At 36.6% G+C, this 13,328-nt stretch overlaps 1 protein-coding gene across 1 annotated transcript; it reads left to right on the top strand.

The window, feature by feature from the left end:
* Window positions 1-3,554: 3,554 nt before the first annotated feature.
* On the top strand, window positions 3,555-12,467 carry LOC5569141 (UDP-glucose 4-epimerase). Its single transcript, XM_001652700.2, has 5 exons — window positions 3,555-3,995; window positions 4,048-4,311; window positions 11,320-11,445; window positions 11,513-12,051; window positions 12,108-12,467. The coding sequence occupies exons 2-5, from the start codon at window positions 4,072-4,074 to the stop codon at window positions 12,256-12,258; spliced, it is 1,056 nt and encodes a 351-aa protein (XP_001652750.1). The 5' UTR covers window positions 3,555-3,995; window positions 4,048-4,071; the 3' UTR covers window positions 12,259-12,467.
* Window positions 12,468-13,328: the final 861 nt, after the last annotated feature.

Genomic DNA, 13,328 nt, shown 5'->3' with positions numbered 1-13,328 from the left:
TCTGAAAAGTCCCCATATAATTACTATAGTTTTTTTTATATGATTCCTGGACGAGTTTGAGAATGCCTGATAAAGTGTGTTGAAGAACGTGTAGAAGAATTCTGTTAAGTGCTGTTAGGAGAATTTCTAGGTGAATACTTAGAGAAACCCTTTAAAAATAATTTCAATTCCTTGAGCTCTTTGAAGAAAAACGGAAAAAATAACGTGGAACTTCTAGCACCATCCCCAGATATGTTTCAAAAGAAAATGCCTTTGAGAACTTACTGGAGAAACTAAAGTACTTCCAGGAACGATTCCTTCAACAATTCTTGGACGAATACCCCGAGAATACGCAAAAGTATCTCCAAAGTTCAATTCTTCGATTTTTTCATCGGCCAAGGGAGGTGCAACCTCCTTGTTTGAAATTTAAGGCTGTGAGTAATCGCTTATTTATGCATTTTCTTATCAATACTAATTATGTTTATCACTTTAAAATACATTAAGTAGAGCAGTGATCCTCAGCCCCTTTTTTGAAACCATTTTTATTTCAGTTAGTGTATAGTTCTCGAAATAATTTTGTTTCATGATCTTGATAGCTTTGGGAGTAGAACAGCTTCCCGAAGAGAAAAATAGCGAAACTTATCAGATTTAAGAGATATAGACGTCATGTGCCGCCCGCGGGCCGCACTTTGGTGACCACGGATGTAGAGCCACTTTGAAATCCAAACACTCTGTAGGGGTCAGGTTCGAATTCTGAGAAAATTGAGACCCGATTTTGTCAGCCCCCGATTTTGTCTACCCCTGATTTTATCTACCCCCGATTTTGAGACCTTTTTTGACCCGATTTTGTATACCCCCGATTTTAGCATCCTTTTTTCCCGATTTTGTCAACCTAAAATTTATATTTGTTTTCGTCAGAGTAAGCGCGGGCAATATTGGGTGCATAAAGTCAATTGTGACCTTGGCCACGTCTATACAATCATCTAAATACCGAACTGTTGAAATTTGAAATATTTATTAATTATCCAAGAAACTGGTCAATATTACCTTGGATTACGGTACATAGAAAAGTGAAAAACAATGTTTGTATTAACAAAATCATAAAACTAAGTTCTTAAGTTAAAATTAAACTTGAAAACAGTCGAAATTTTTTTTCCCGATTTTAGCTCTTTTCCTATATTGTCAACCCTAAATGCAGCATGGGGCTGACAAAATCGGGACATTACTGTAGCTCTCATTTCATGATCCGCGACACATCCTGAGAGTTTGTTCATCGTCCACTGCTACAGTTCTGATCGCAGGATAACAGTGCAAGATAAAACCCATCTAAACAAGCTCCAAACCTGAAGGGCACTATTGCTATAGGATCTTCTGGAATGGCTCATTATGTCAGTAAATAATCTTCTACCATTAATGGTAAATAAGCGAGAAAATAGAGTTTTACCATCGCCCTATCTTTGGGGCTCTCGCTCGCTGCTCTTACTTATCAAGCTTGTTTCAACTTGCGAAACATTGCCTCTCATGCATCGATAGAGATGGGATGTTTTTCTTCGCTTGCTTTGATCGGGCTTCGAAATCAATTGAGAACGAATTCTGCAAAGCCTGGTAGGGATACTAGCATTTACTTGTAACGGTGAAATTGAATGACATCTTTTATCATCGTTTCACCACATTACTGTCTCTTATACACCACAGATCTAAGCAGAGATGGAAAACGCAACTTTAATTGGATCAATGGAATTCCTGTTGAAACATAAGGTTACAGATCGTTAGAGAAGTACAACATTTCTGTTCATTGATAATCTTTTCGACAAGAGGGATTCATAAGAGCTACAGGACCCATAGTTTGCAACAATATTATGCACCTAATGTAAATGTATCTCACCGCAAATTTTTGGCCAAGAAAAAACATAAAAAGTGAATTACGGGAGGTGCCTTATTTCTCATTTCTTGTTTATTATTGAATGCGTTTTCAAATGTTTCATCAATTGCTAGAATCAGTATGCGAATGTCCGGATCAAACTCAACTCTGAACATGTTTAGAGAGCTATTCTAAAGGGAATATTTTGCTACCATAAAAATCTGGCACCACTGGATTCAGTAGGAGAAGTGGTGATAAGATGATCTCCCTTAGCCTTACATCTCGTTTCATGAGGAAAAATGATGAATTTTCATGGTTTTAACACAAAAAATAGGGATGTTTTCTATAGGCGAGCATAATGAACAGTTGATGGTGGTAAAATCAACATGACTAAAACGAAGATTTTTGAAAAAAAAAAAAAAACAATTGAAAATGATCGTAATCTATTTAAAACAAATCTGATTAGCTTTAGAAAAGGCTGATAATAGGGTATGGTCCCCCAGTCCCGAACTATTGCGTGTTATCTATTTATGATAAATATCATTGGTTTTGTTGTACATAAAAACAAATTTGAAAACACAAATGAGAATTTTTATTTTGGACTTCAATTATGTATCTTAGGTACCAAATTTGCCAATCTCAAAAGGTGGTCACTTATACCAGACACAATTTTGAAGTCTTCTGATATGAATATATTCCTATCTTATTGGATGCTTTCACCTCAAAAGTAGTTTTTTTTGCCAATTTCAAGCACTTTTAACATTTACATGGGTGGTTTGAGTTTGCCTTGAGTCTGCAAGACTTACAATAAAAACATATGATAACAAATCAGACCTTTATAGGTGTTGTTCTGAATTCTCATGTTTATTGCAAGTTTGATAATTTTTTGCAAATACAACAAAGATATCTTGTATCAAATCAAGCTGTTCGAAACTGGGAAAAGGAGACGCACGATCAAAATCGTAGTTTATCGATAGTTAGTTTAAAAGTTTATACTTTCGAATTATAATTGTTTTTGAGCACTCGGCACTGAACAAGTCTGTAGGTAGCTGACTAAATAGGAGTATCTGTCAAAAGAGAAGCAACATATTAGAGTGTAAAGGAATTTGCTCGCCTTACTAGTGATATTTGGTATTTCCTTTTTTTATTTTGCAAAAATGCAGTGAAGATTTAAAATTCAATTAGTGTTTATCTTACAAAACAAGGGTAAGTTTAATGTTAAAAATTTCTTTCATTCGCATCATTTTACTAAATTATGTGAACTCATATAATTTTCATATTTACCTCATTAGAAATACTTATGTCCTCCGAATTCAAAATTAATTCAGAATCAAGTTACACACTTGTACATAAAAAAATAGCTTTTATTGATGTTTTCAGTTCTAATCCCCTCCGTATCAACATAAAATCTATAAATGTTTCAAATGCGTTTGATAAAAAATTCACAAAAGTTCGTTTTTCCTCTGTATTCAGCAAGACGGTCATGTTACCATCCCTGTTCATTTTACCACCACTTCCCCTATTCTACCCCGACCACGTGCAGACGCAGGCGCACAAACCCATCTAATTCTACCTCCATACATACCCGCGTCGTCGCACGATTCATAAATCCACATCCAAGATGCTAATATATCCGAGAATCAGAGAATTTCAAACGTCATCATCCGTTTTGTTTGTTTATACCCTATTTCTAACTGTGCTCTTCACTGACTGCTGCGTATATGTGGGTACTTGACCAGGAACCTCGCTCTCCATCCATCATGACACAAATATTGATTGTCGGTCTCAGTCCGAGCACTCGGGTGCAAGTGTTCGTTTTCGTCTAGTTTGCACATTTTTTGGAGTTTTGCTTTCCTAGCCTACGCCGGTTGTTATCAACGAAGCGGGGGAAAACAATAACTTGCGTTTGTTTCGGTGGCAAAACATTGTGCTTGTAGGAACAAGGCAACGACAGTCTCTGGTGATCGTCATCATCAGCTTGTTTTATATATTTTTTTCGACCGACCGCTGTTTGTGATAAGATAGGCATTCGTTTTTGCTTCACCCAGAAGAGCAATGAGAGCGAGCGATAGCGTGCAATGAGCCAAGGGTTGATACGTGTCGTCTGATTATTCATTCTTGGAGATTCCGATCAGACAGGCCGTGTTTTATTCTGGTAGGTAATTGTGATAATCTAGTAGGCGGATTTGCTAATTTTCTATAATTAGATCTTTCAGCTGCAAAACGTTAGCATGTCTTTGAGCATCCTAGTAACCGGCGGGGCTGGATTCGTTGGCTCGCATACTGTTCTGGAGCTGTTGAATGCTGGACATCAGGTCATCTGCGTGGACAATTTGTGCAATGCCTTTGGCGCGGCGGACTCCAAGCTGCCGGAATCACTGAAACGGGTACAGGAACTGACGGGGAAGAACGTAACGTTCTATGATGTGGACATTCGTGACAAGAACGGGTTGAGGGAGGTTTTCAAAAAGGTAATTTCATCTGCAGCGGAACGTGACAATCGTTCACGTGTTTATTAGTTCTAGATTGATAGCAATGATCATGACCTTTTATTAGTAAACATATCGTGTACTGCGTGAATCGCAAAGCAGACCCATCTGCATTTTCGTGATAGTTAAGTTGATAAAACAAGTTTTCAACATATTTTCAATTAATATTTCAGCTACACTAACTAGACAACACTATTTGTTGCGTACAATTCGAAAAAAAAAAACTTCAAATCATTTTGTTCCATTATGAAAACTAATCGCATATCAGACGCACTACAGATTTTCGTATACGATTTAACAGATAACTTTGAATTATTCTAACAATGTATGTTGGAAAATTAAAATTTCAAACCTTCATGTCAAACACTGTCGAATGCTTTTTCTATGCCTAGAAGAGCAAGACCAGTAGAATAGCCTTCAGATTTGTTGGAACGAATCAAATTTGTTACACGTAAAAATGAATTTCCGTTGATGTGATCCATCATTCTGTTCAAAATTACCTTTTCAAAAAGTTTACTGATGGATTAATGCAAGTTGATTGGACGAGAGCAAGAAGCATCTGCAGCATTTCTGTTCGGGTTTAACCCGTATAGGCCTGGGTGAAGAAAAAATTACTAAAACTCTCACCGCTCAGCGCATACTTAACGGATTTCAATTATTTTTTGTCAGTATACTCGTACACATATCTTGTTTCTAAAAGTGGTGAAAGGATCTCAGGAATGTTCATGTGGCCGGAGTTATTGCGATGGATCACTGGGTCAGGTCTGGTGACAAGGGTTCTGCGCTTCTGTGCTCCTGGAGGTAGGCAAATTTCAAGTCACAAAAAATTTTCAGAATCGGCTATAATATGGCCACTATATCAAGGAGTTTTAAGAAAAACGCATCAGCGTAAACCTTCTGATTCTGACGATCAAATTGAATAATTATGTCAACAGCATTTGATTGATCATACAAATGACCATTTTTAGGTCCCCGGTATGCCTCAAATTTATGATGAAGTGCACAATTTGTATCTGGACATCTGTGTCAAGCTTATGGGAACGCATTTTAGTGAACTATTATGTTCAATCTATACTTGTAGAGATTTGAAACGGTTTAGTATCCAACAAATATGGAGCCGGTTCTTCAGTGCACTGAGTCCGAGTGACCGCATCTGGTTCTCTCTAAACGGTCAAAAACTATTCATTTATAATGTTGAATATCAGATCTTAATGAATAATGCAAATTAAAATGATTATCATTGGAATTAAATAGAGGTAACTTGGCATGTCCCAAAAAAATGTCTTTTTCTACCCGACTTGACCCAGTGACCCACCCTAATAACTCCGCCTACATGAGTATTAACGAGTTTCTCTGGCCACTTCTAGAAACAAGATATGTGGGCCAGTATACTGACAAAAAATTATTTCAATCCATTGAGTATTCGCTGAGTTGTAAGGGTTTTAGTATTTTTGCTTTCACTCAGGCCTATACGGGTTAAAATTGGTCCACCCTGGGCAGTTTTGCCTTTGTCAGGAAAATATGCCAACTGAAAACATTCGTTAAATATATCAACCAAGAATGAGAAGCTATTCTCTGTAAGTTTCTTAATGAGGATGTAAATAATACCATCACCCATGGCCATGGCTTTCATATTTTTGAAATTTTTAAATATTATTGTCACATCTTCCAAATCAGTCTTTCAGGAATTTTTGAAAACGTTTTCTTGATTGATAATACTTTCTAAATCCTGAGTAACTTGATTTTCAATTGGACTAGTGAGTCCCAAACTAAAATTATGCGTGCTTTTAAACTGCAAATCATGTTTTTGAGCTTTTTCGCGATTAGTAATAATTTGTTCCCTCTTTCGAGGCCGGAATACGCTTCTGAGTTTTTTTTTTTTCAAAAGTTTAGATAATAAATAAATGCTGCCAAGGTTCATTTGAGAAATTTTATTTTCAAAAGTTTTGTTTCTTAATTAAAAAAAAGTTTTCTAATTTCTTTTTGTAGATCCTGCCATATAATTTTCATAGCAGGATCGCGAATGCGTTGGAATTGCCTTCTCCTCACGGTTTTAAGTCGTATCAAGAGTTTAAGATAATGGTTTGCAATCATGATTTCGAATTTATCTTCACATTTTAGTATTGTAATGCACATTACTTCAACAATGGATTTTGTTCAAGTTTTGAGAGCATTATCATAATCAAGTTTTGTTTACAGAGGAATGTCATCAATATTACTATCGATGTATGTTTCATATGTATTTCGTCGTACTTTATTCATTACTTTGAAAATTTTACAAAATGCTATTTTAAGATTTCTTCCTGAGATTTTTCTACCAGGTCCAGTTTACCAACGATATTTTCAGCAGTTAGTTACTCTATCAGCTTCCCAAGGGTCCATTCCTGAGATTGTGAATAAATTTGTTTAGGGGTTTCGTGGGAACCCCTTGAAGATTTCCTCAAGAAGTTCCTAAGCCGATTTTTTCAATTATGTTTTCAGCCATGTTTGTATGAATTCATCGTGGATTTACCAACAGCTTATTCCCGGAATCGCTCCAAATTTCTTCCACAGATTATTTCATGAAATCTATTTGGACCTTTTACAGAAACTCCTCTTCTAAGTCGGCCAGAATAAATTCAATCAATAAATTCCTCCAGAAATGTATCTAGAAATTATTCTAACATTTTCATCCACAATTTATTCCATCAGTTATTTCAAACAATTATGAGGAATGTTACAAGTCAACTCTCCTTCGATTCTTCCAAATTTCGTTCCATCCATTCATACCTGCAATCGTTCCGGTCGTTCCAGCAAAAGTTTTTTCTGGGATTCCTCCAAAGAATCTTACAATTTTTCCAGAAATTGTAAAGCTTTATCCAGAGATTCAAATGATTATTTCTCAAAAATTATCTTAGCAACCTCCAAGAATTCTTTAGAAGCTGGGGAGTTTTTCAAAGATCCTTGCCAGATTTTATCTGGAATTTTTACCGAAGTTTTATCAGTGATTACAAATTTGTTCAAAGATTTCTCTTATAATTTCTAAAATATCATCGACGACGAATCCATGTCAAATCAGTTAGTCACAAAACTCGACCATCTCCGATTTGGAGCAAAATTTGCACATGTTTTCGGTATGGTAGAATAGGTGTTTTCTATAGAGAAATCAAAATGATCGAAGAATAACTTTTGATAATGGCCTGTGAGTTTTTGCATGCAATGCATTTGAAAAATTCTATGTTTGAAATTGTTGATCCTGGACAAATTTTCCGAGAAATTTCTTAAGGAATTTCTGCTAGACTGTCCGTTGAAATCATATAAAACCTTTTTGGAGAAATTTTTGTTCAAAACTTTTGAAAAAATTGAACTACGTTTCAGGAGAAAATCATAAGTAATCAGTGGACGCATCTCTGGACAAATAATTGCTTGAGTTCAAGGGAATGTCCTAAACAGATTTTTTTCTTCGGAAATTTGTAAAAGAATCATCGAAGGAATTTCCGCAGAAATTTATGGTGGAACCTCTGAAGTAATTTATGCGGTTTTCTTTTAAGAATCTAAGTTGTATACTTGAAGATATCCTAAATTTCGTGAAGGAATCCCTTAAGAAGGTCATTAAAAATCATTAAATGAATTTTGTGGACAAATACATTTCTGATGAAATTCCTGAAAAAAAAGGAAAAAAGTAATACGAGCATTAATACCTGTAATCCCCAAAAAAGATAATTGAAAACCGAATTTAGTACTACAGTAAACTATCCATAACTCGATATGAAGGGACCATCGATATGAAGGGACATTATAGAACGAACTCAAAACGAGTGCAAATGAGATCTAAGGGGCCATCAAGGTAGCCATGAAAATCAACTTTTACGATGGTTATCTAACTCGATATCGAGATACGGCATATCGAGTATGGGAGAGTTGATTGTGTACCATCTAATTCCACTAGAGTTTGCATACTTTAAAAGATACGCGTATTTCGACCTCAACTGTAAGACCGTTTCCAGTGTCGTGTACTAAAAGTTAAGTTTAGTAGACGACACTTAAGACGGCCTTACAGTTGAGGTCGAAGTACGAGTAGGGTGATGCGCTATTATCCATCGTATTAAGCTATGATCAGTGGAGACCTGCAATTTTCCCAGTATTGCAATGAATGATGCTGATACAAACCGATGCCAAACAATTCTTGCTCAAGACGGTTTTGGCATTGTGCAATAAGATTTTGACCGTTGCCTATATTCGTCGAATCCTTTTTCATATTAGTCACAATCAATTTTGATTCGTCTCACAACTAACGGCTCACTGTGATACAGTGAGTGGTCAGAATACATCAATTCAACTTTATGAAAAAATAGTTTACTAGAATATCTAGATGTACGGACATCTCCCTCCATTCCTTCCGCATGATGAAATATATGGATTTCCTTTAAAATTCATTGGCGCCATCAAAATACAGCCCAAACATATAAACACAATTCTTTTGAGAAGCTTAAAAGTAGATTGGAGTACCTTGTACCTTTTGATTCTGTCCTAAATGCTTATCTTTGACAGATACGCGTATTTCGACTACCACTTGCAGTCTTCTTCAGTGTCAGTTATTCGTATCCACTGTTCTTTTATCCGAACAATCATGACAGCTGCTCATAGTATAGCGAAAACAATCACAATCAAAGTAACCGTTTTCTACGCCGATCATTAAGCACACATTGATGCGCATTTTTTCTCGAGTCGACGGATTGAGAACTTCATTCACGTTCTCGATTGTATACGGTCGTTGAGGGAATATCTCACGGCGCGTGATTTTAATGAAATCCTCCAGTAAAGATGGACGAAGCTTTTATATAGTATAAATGAGTGCCCGGTGCAGTAAGTCACACAGAAGGGCGGGAAGAAGTATAAATCGTAAAGTTGCGTGGCTCAGTCGATCGCTAATCATATTTCACTCGGTACGTCTTCGTCCATGTGATTTCGGTGAAAAAGTGGAATTAGTTATATTGCATTTTTGAGGTACAAGTGAACGAACCATAACAGCTTTCACAAAATCTCCCTGGGAAATTAATGAATTCTACGATATGACATATTTTGAGAGGGCAATACCACCCAAAAATACTGTTGGATAGCTTAAAAATAGTACAATATTTAAGTACACCTAACTTAAAACATATTAAAATGTAACTTTTACTCACGTTGGATCTTTGAATTGTAATTTTATATTACTTATTTTAAATAGATCAAATTAATGTGGGATTTCCTTACTTTTCGACGTACCCCCGCTAATTTGAACGATATCTCATACAAACCATCGAGGTTTATTTTTAATTTGATCTTTTAGTCACTTTACGAATAATAGAAAAATGTTTCTGGTTACCTTTTAGCCTGTTTAGTTTGATTCTGAGTTATATTTCACAACGTTTCATTCCGTTTTACTCCGTTCCACGAGCTGAATGAAGTTTGAATGATTTATAATATTAACGATGTGCAGATGAGCGGGGTACAAATTAAAAAATGTTCAAATTAAAAGAGGTCAAACCAGCGGGGGTACCCTACCCTGTATCTGTTCTTCACAATTCAAGAAATGTGTTCACCGCAGTGATACAACATTATTTTTCATTTTAATTTATTTTTAAATTCATTTGAAAAAGTATTAAACAAAACTATTAGAAACAAACAAAAACTCAAACTCAGATCCAAGACAATAGGGCAAATATACTGCACACTACAGGCAAGTATAAAAATCATTAAGATTGCAAGCCAAAGGATTATACTCCTATTTGTAATTAGAAAATTTAAACTTTCAAATCTTTCGCTGTGATTCAAAATATTGGCTTTCGCCGCCCCGCTGTATAGAGAGACAAAGTGACTTAACAACGAATCAAAACAAAACACTACTTGAGCTGCTAGTTTTTCACTTAAATTTGCTTATAACTTCAAAATTACAAGAATTACAAAGTGCGATGTTCAGCGAAAATGTGTATCTTTACTTCGTCTACAACTCTTCTGAAGACCACATTCACGTAAAACTTAAAACAAAAAAGTTAGATCAAAATTACTGATTTTTTGGGTCCATCCTAAGTTAAAACTTGCAAAATCAATTTACTTAGCTCAAATGAAGAGTTAGATCAAAAGTGTCTTCGACAAAGTTGTTGAAAATAATATTTTACAAAGGTCTGCAGAAGAGCGCAGCCACAAATTTAATCAAACATAAAAGTTTGAGTCAAAATTTTAGCTTAAATATGGACCACCCTATTTAACTTTTTCCTCAAAAGATGCAAAACTCAATTACGAATAACTTCTCTGAAGACATCGAACGTCTAAAATAGACGAGAACAGAGATAACACTTTTTTCCGGCTAAATTGTCGATTCGGTCCAATGTGCACTGGTAGAAAAACGTCGAAAGTAACTGTATGAAACGGCTTATCATTTTGTTATAATTATTTTTGTTGAAAATAATAGAAACTACCTAGTTTTTGAACGCGATCTGATTGTATGCAAAATTTAAGCGATGTACACGGCGAAAAAATGTTAAAAAGGTGATTCATTTTAAAACAGTTTTAGAAGACAGGTTGTGATTCTTCTCAATTAGTTTTCTCAAAACCGCATGAAAGTTACTTACGTCGATTTAAAAAAGTAATCGAGATTTCTGACGGCGCTTGAGCTTTCTAAATAAACTTTTAGGTAAAAAAATCTTATTGATATCAACGTTATAGTAATAAATTCGGTTTTCATTTCCTTATAGGTATTACACTGAACAACTAATGTTTCTGTTTCTGAATGTTTTTGAAAATTCGTATAGAAATTAAGTTTGTAAACTAGTCAGTTTATTCTCTCAATACCTACTTTTTACAGATAGGACTGACTTGCGATTCACGACAGAGTTGTTAACACAGCTTTCTAGCCTCGCCTATGAAAGTGTAATAATGCAGCTCGTTATCAGTATGACTGTTTACCGATGGACTTTGTCATTTCCTAGTTTAAATGACTACATTGATGAATGTAATTGGATATTTCAGCACAAAATCGACTGTGTGGCACATTTTGCCGCGCTGAAAGCTGTTGGTGAATCATGTCGGATACCGTTGCAATACTACCAGAACAACATAACCGGCACCAGTGTGCTGCTCGAAGTAATGGCTGGGGTATATACGCTTAAATGACCCATTTCCGAGTAATCATCTGCTAACGATATCTACGCAATAATTTCAGAGCAACGTATTAAAATTTGTTTATAGTTCGAGTGCCACTGTATATGGCGAACCGCAGAAGCTTCCACTGGACGAGAAACATCCGACGGGCAATTGCACCAACCCTTACGGCAAAAGCAAATATTTCACCGAGGAAATACTGAAGGATCTCTGTGAGTCGGATCCCAGATGGTCGGTGATATCGTTGCGTTACTTCAATCCGGTCGGGGCACATAAGTCCGGCCGAATCGGCGAGGATCCCAACGGGGAACCCAACAACCTGATGCCATACATTTCGCAAGTGGCCGTTGGACGAAGGCCTTGTCTGAAGGTTTTCGGGAATAACTACGATACTCCGGATGGGACCGGAGTACGTGACTACATCCACATAGTGGATCTGGCTGAGGGACATGTCTGTGCCCTCGATAAGCTAGCACGTGGTGATCTGAATGGGTTCGTGGTGTATAACCTAGGAACAGGATGCGGGTACTCGGTGCTGGACGTTGTGGAGGCGTTCTCCAAAGCGTCGGGTAAGGAAGTGAAATACGAAATCGTGGACAGGTAAATATTTTTTTAATTAAATTGAGTTCAAATAATGACTTTTTCATCTAAAACAGACGACCTGGCGACGTAGCTACAAGCTACGCGGATGTTACTCTAGCAGCTAAAGAACTGGGTTGGAAGGCCAAGCGTGGTCTGAAGGAAATGTGTGAGGATACCTGGAATTGGCAGAGGCTCAATCCGAATGGATTTTCCGGGGCAAATTAGGTCACACTGGAGTTCGCGGACTTGAATATGCTTTTAGTGAAAAAAAAAACACTGCATTTGACGCTAGCTTTTCCAAACAAACACGATTGCCATAGATAATATATTGCGTAGATAGACTAAATTGGACCACTTATACCAAATGGGAGCTGACGGCTGGATTTGAACAAATTCAACAAGATGTGCAAATAAAAGTAAATTCTGTAAAAATAGACAAACAATTATTCATATTCTATACAATTGACCCTTTTTTTAAATGAAGTGTGCAGCTCTAGACGAGTGTGCTTTGCGGCCGTGCGTTTAGTGTTGTCGGACAGCTGTGCGCATCGTGTCGTGGGGTGTTGGTTCGATTCCCACTTTTTTTTTTTTTTAGTCATTGAAACACTCATCAGGAATGCTGCTCGGCTAGGCCACTGGAGCATGCTTGTTCGTTGTCTAGTGTTAAGTTTACAGTCTGTGCAGCTAAATGGCTGAAGACAGTGTAATAAAATAAGCTTCTTGTTTCTGGAATAAGATTCAAATGTCTGATGCGATGAAACCCTTTCACATATAAAAAAACGACTTCGGACCATATAAGTGGAAGCAATAATTTGATACGCTAGAGTACCGATGCAAGATCAAAATCGGTATCATTCAATCAGTATAGTTGCCGAACATGATTGAGGGGCGCCCTTTTGAGAATTTAACGGTGCCGCCTCAGGCCGAAAAACTTTTCGAAAGGAATGTTTTCCGATTGTGCCACTGGGCGTTGCATGCTAGTCCGTTGTCTAGTGTGGTGCTTCTTTCAAAGAACAAATAGTCCACTGGAAGCATTAACGTGTAGTGTCTTCAAAATGACACGAGTATACCACAAAAGATCAAAGAAAACAGGTCGCAGTGGTTCATCTCGAACATAAACAGATGATCAATACATTTTTTTTCATATATACTTTTCTAGAAACTCTGTCAGAAATTGATTCACATATTGTTCAGGACATTCTTGCCTAACGGTCCTGCCAGACTGCTATTTCTCTTATAATGTCAATATGATTTCCTTCGAAAATTACTTTCATAATTCCAGCATCGATAACTTA

Source organism: Aedes aegypti, chromosome 3 (assembly GCF_002204515.2).
Source record: "Aedes aegypti strain LVP_AGWG chromosome 3, AaegL5.0 Primary Assembly, whole genome shotgun sequence".
Taxonomy (NCBI): domain Eukaryota; kingdom Metazoa; phylum Arthropoda; class Insecta; order Diptera; family Culicidae; genus Aedes; species Aedes aegypti.
Note: the sequence above shows the minus strand (reverse complement) of the source record. Positions and strands in the feature narration are given on the sequence as shown.

What these genes read in the sequence shown, in the direction of transcription:
- LOC5569141 (XM_001652700.2), top strand. Translation starts at nt 4,072, where the DNA reads ATGTCTTTGAGCATCCTAGTAACCGGCGGGGCTGGATTCGTTGGCTCG. An exon ending in TGAGGGAGGTTTTCAAAAAG is followed by an intron (nt 4,312 to 11,319) that starts GTAATTTCATCT and finishes TGGATATTTCAG; the next exon opens with CACAAAATCGACTGTGTGGC. An exon ending in TGCTCGAAGTAATGGCTGGG is followed by an intron (nt 11,446 to 11,512) that starts GTATATACGCTT and finishes CAATAATTTCAG; the next exon opens with AGCAACGTATTAAAATTTGT.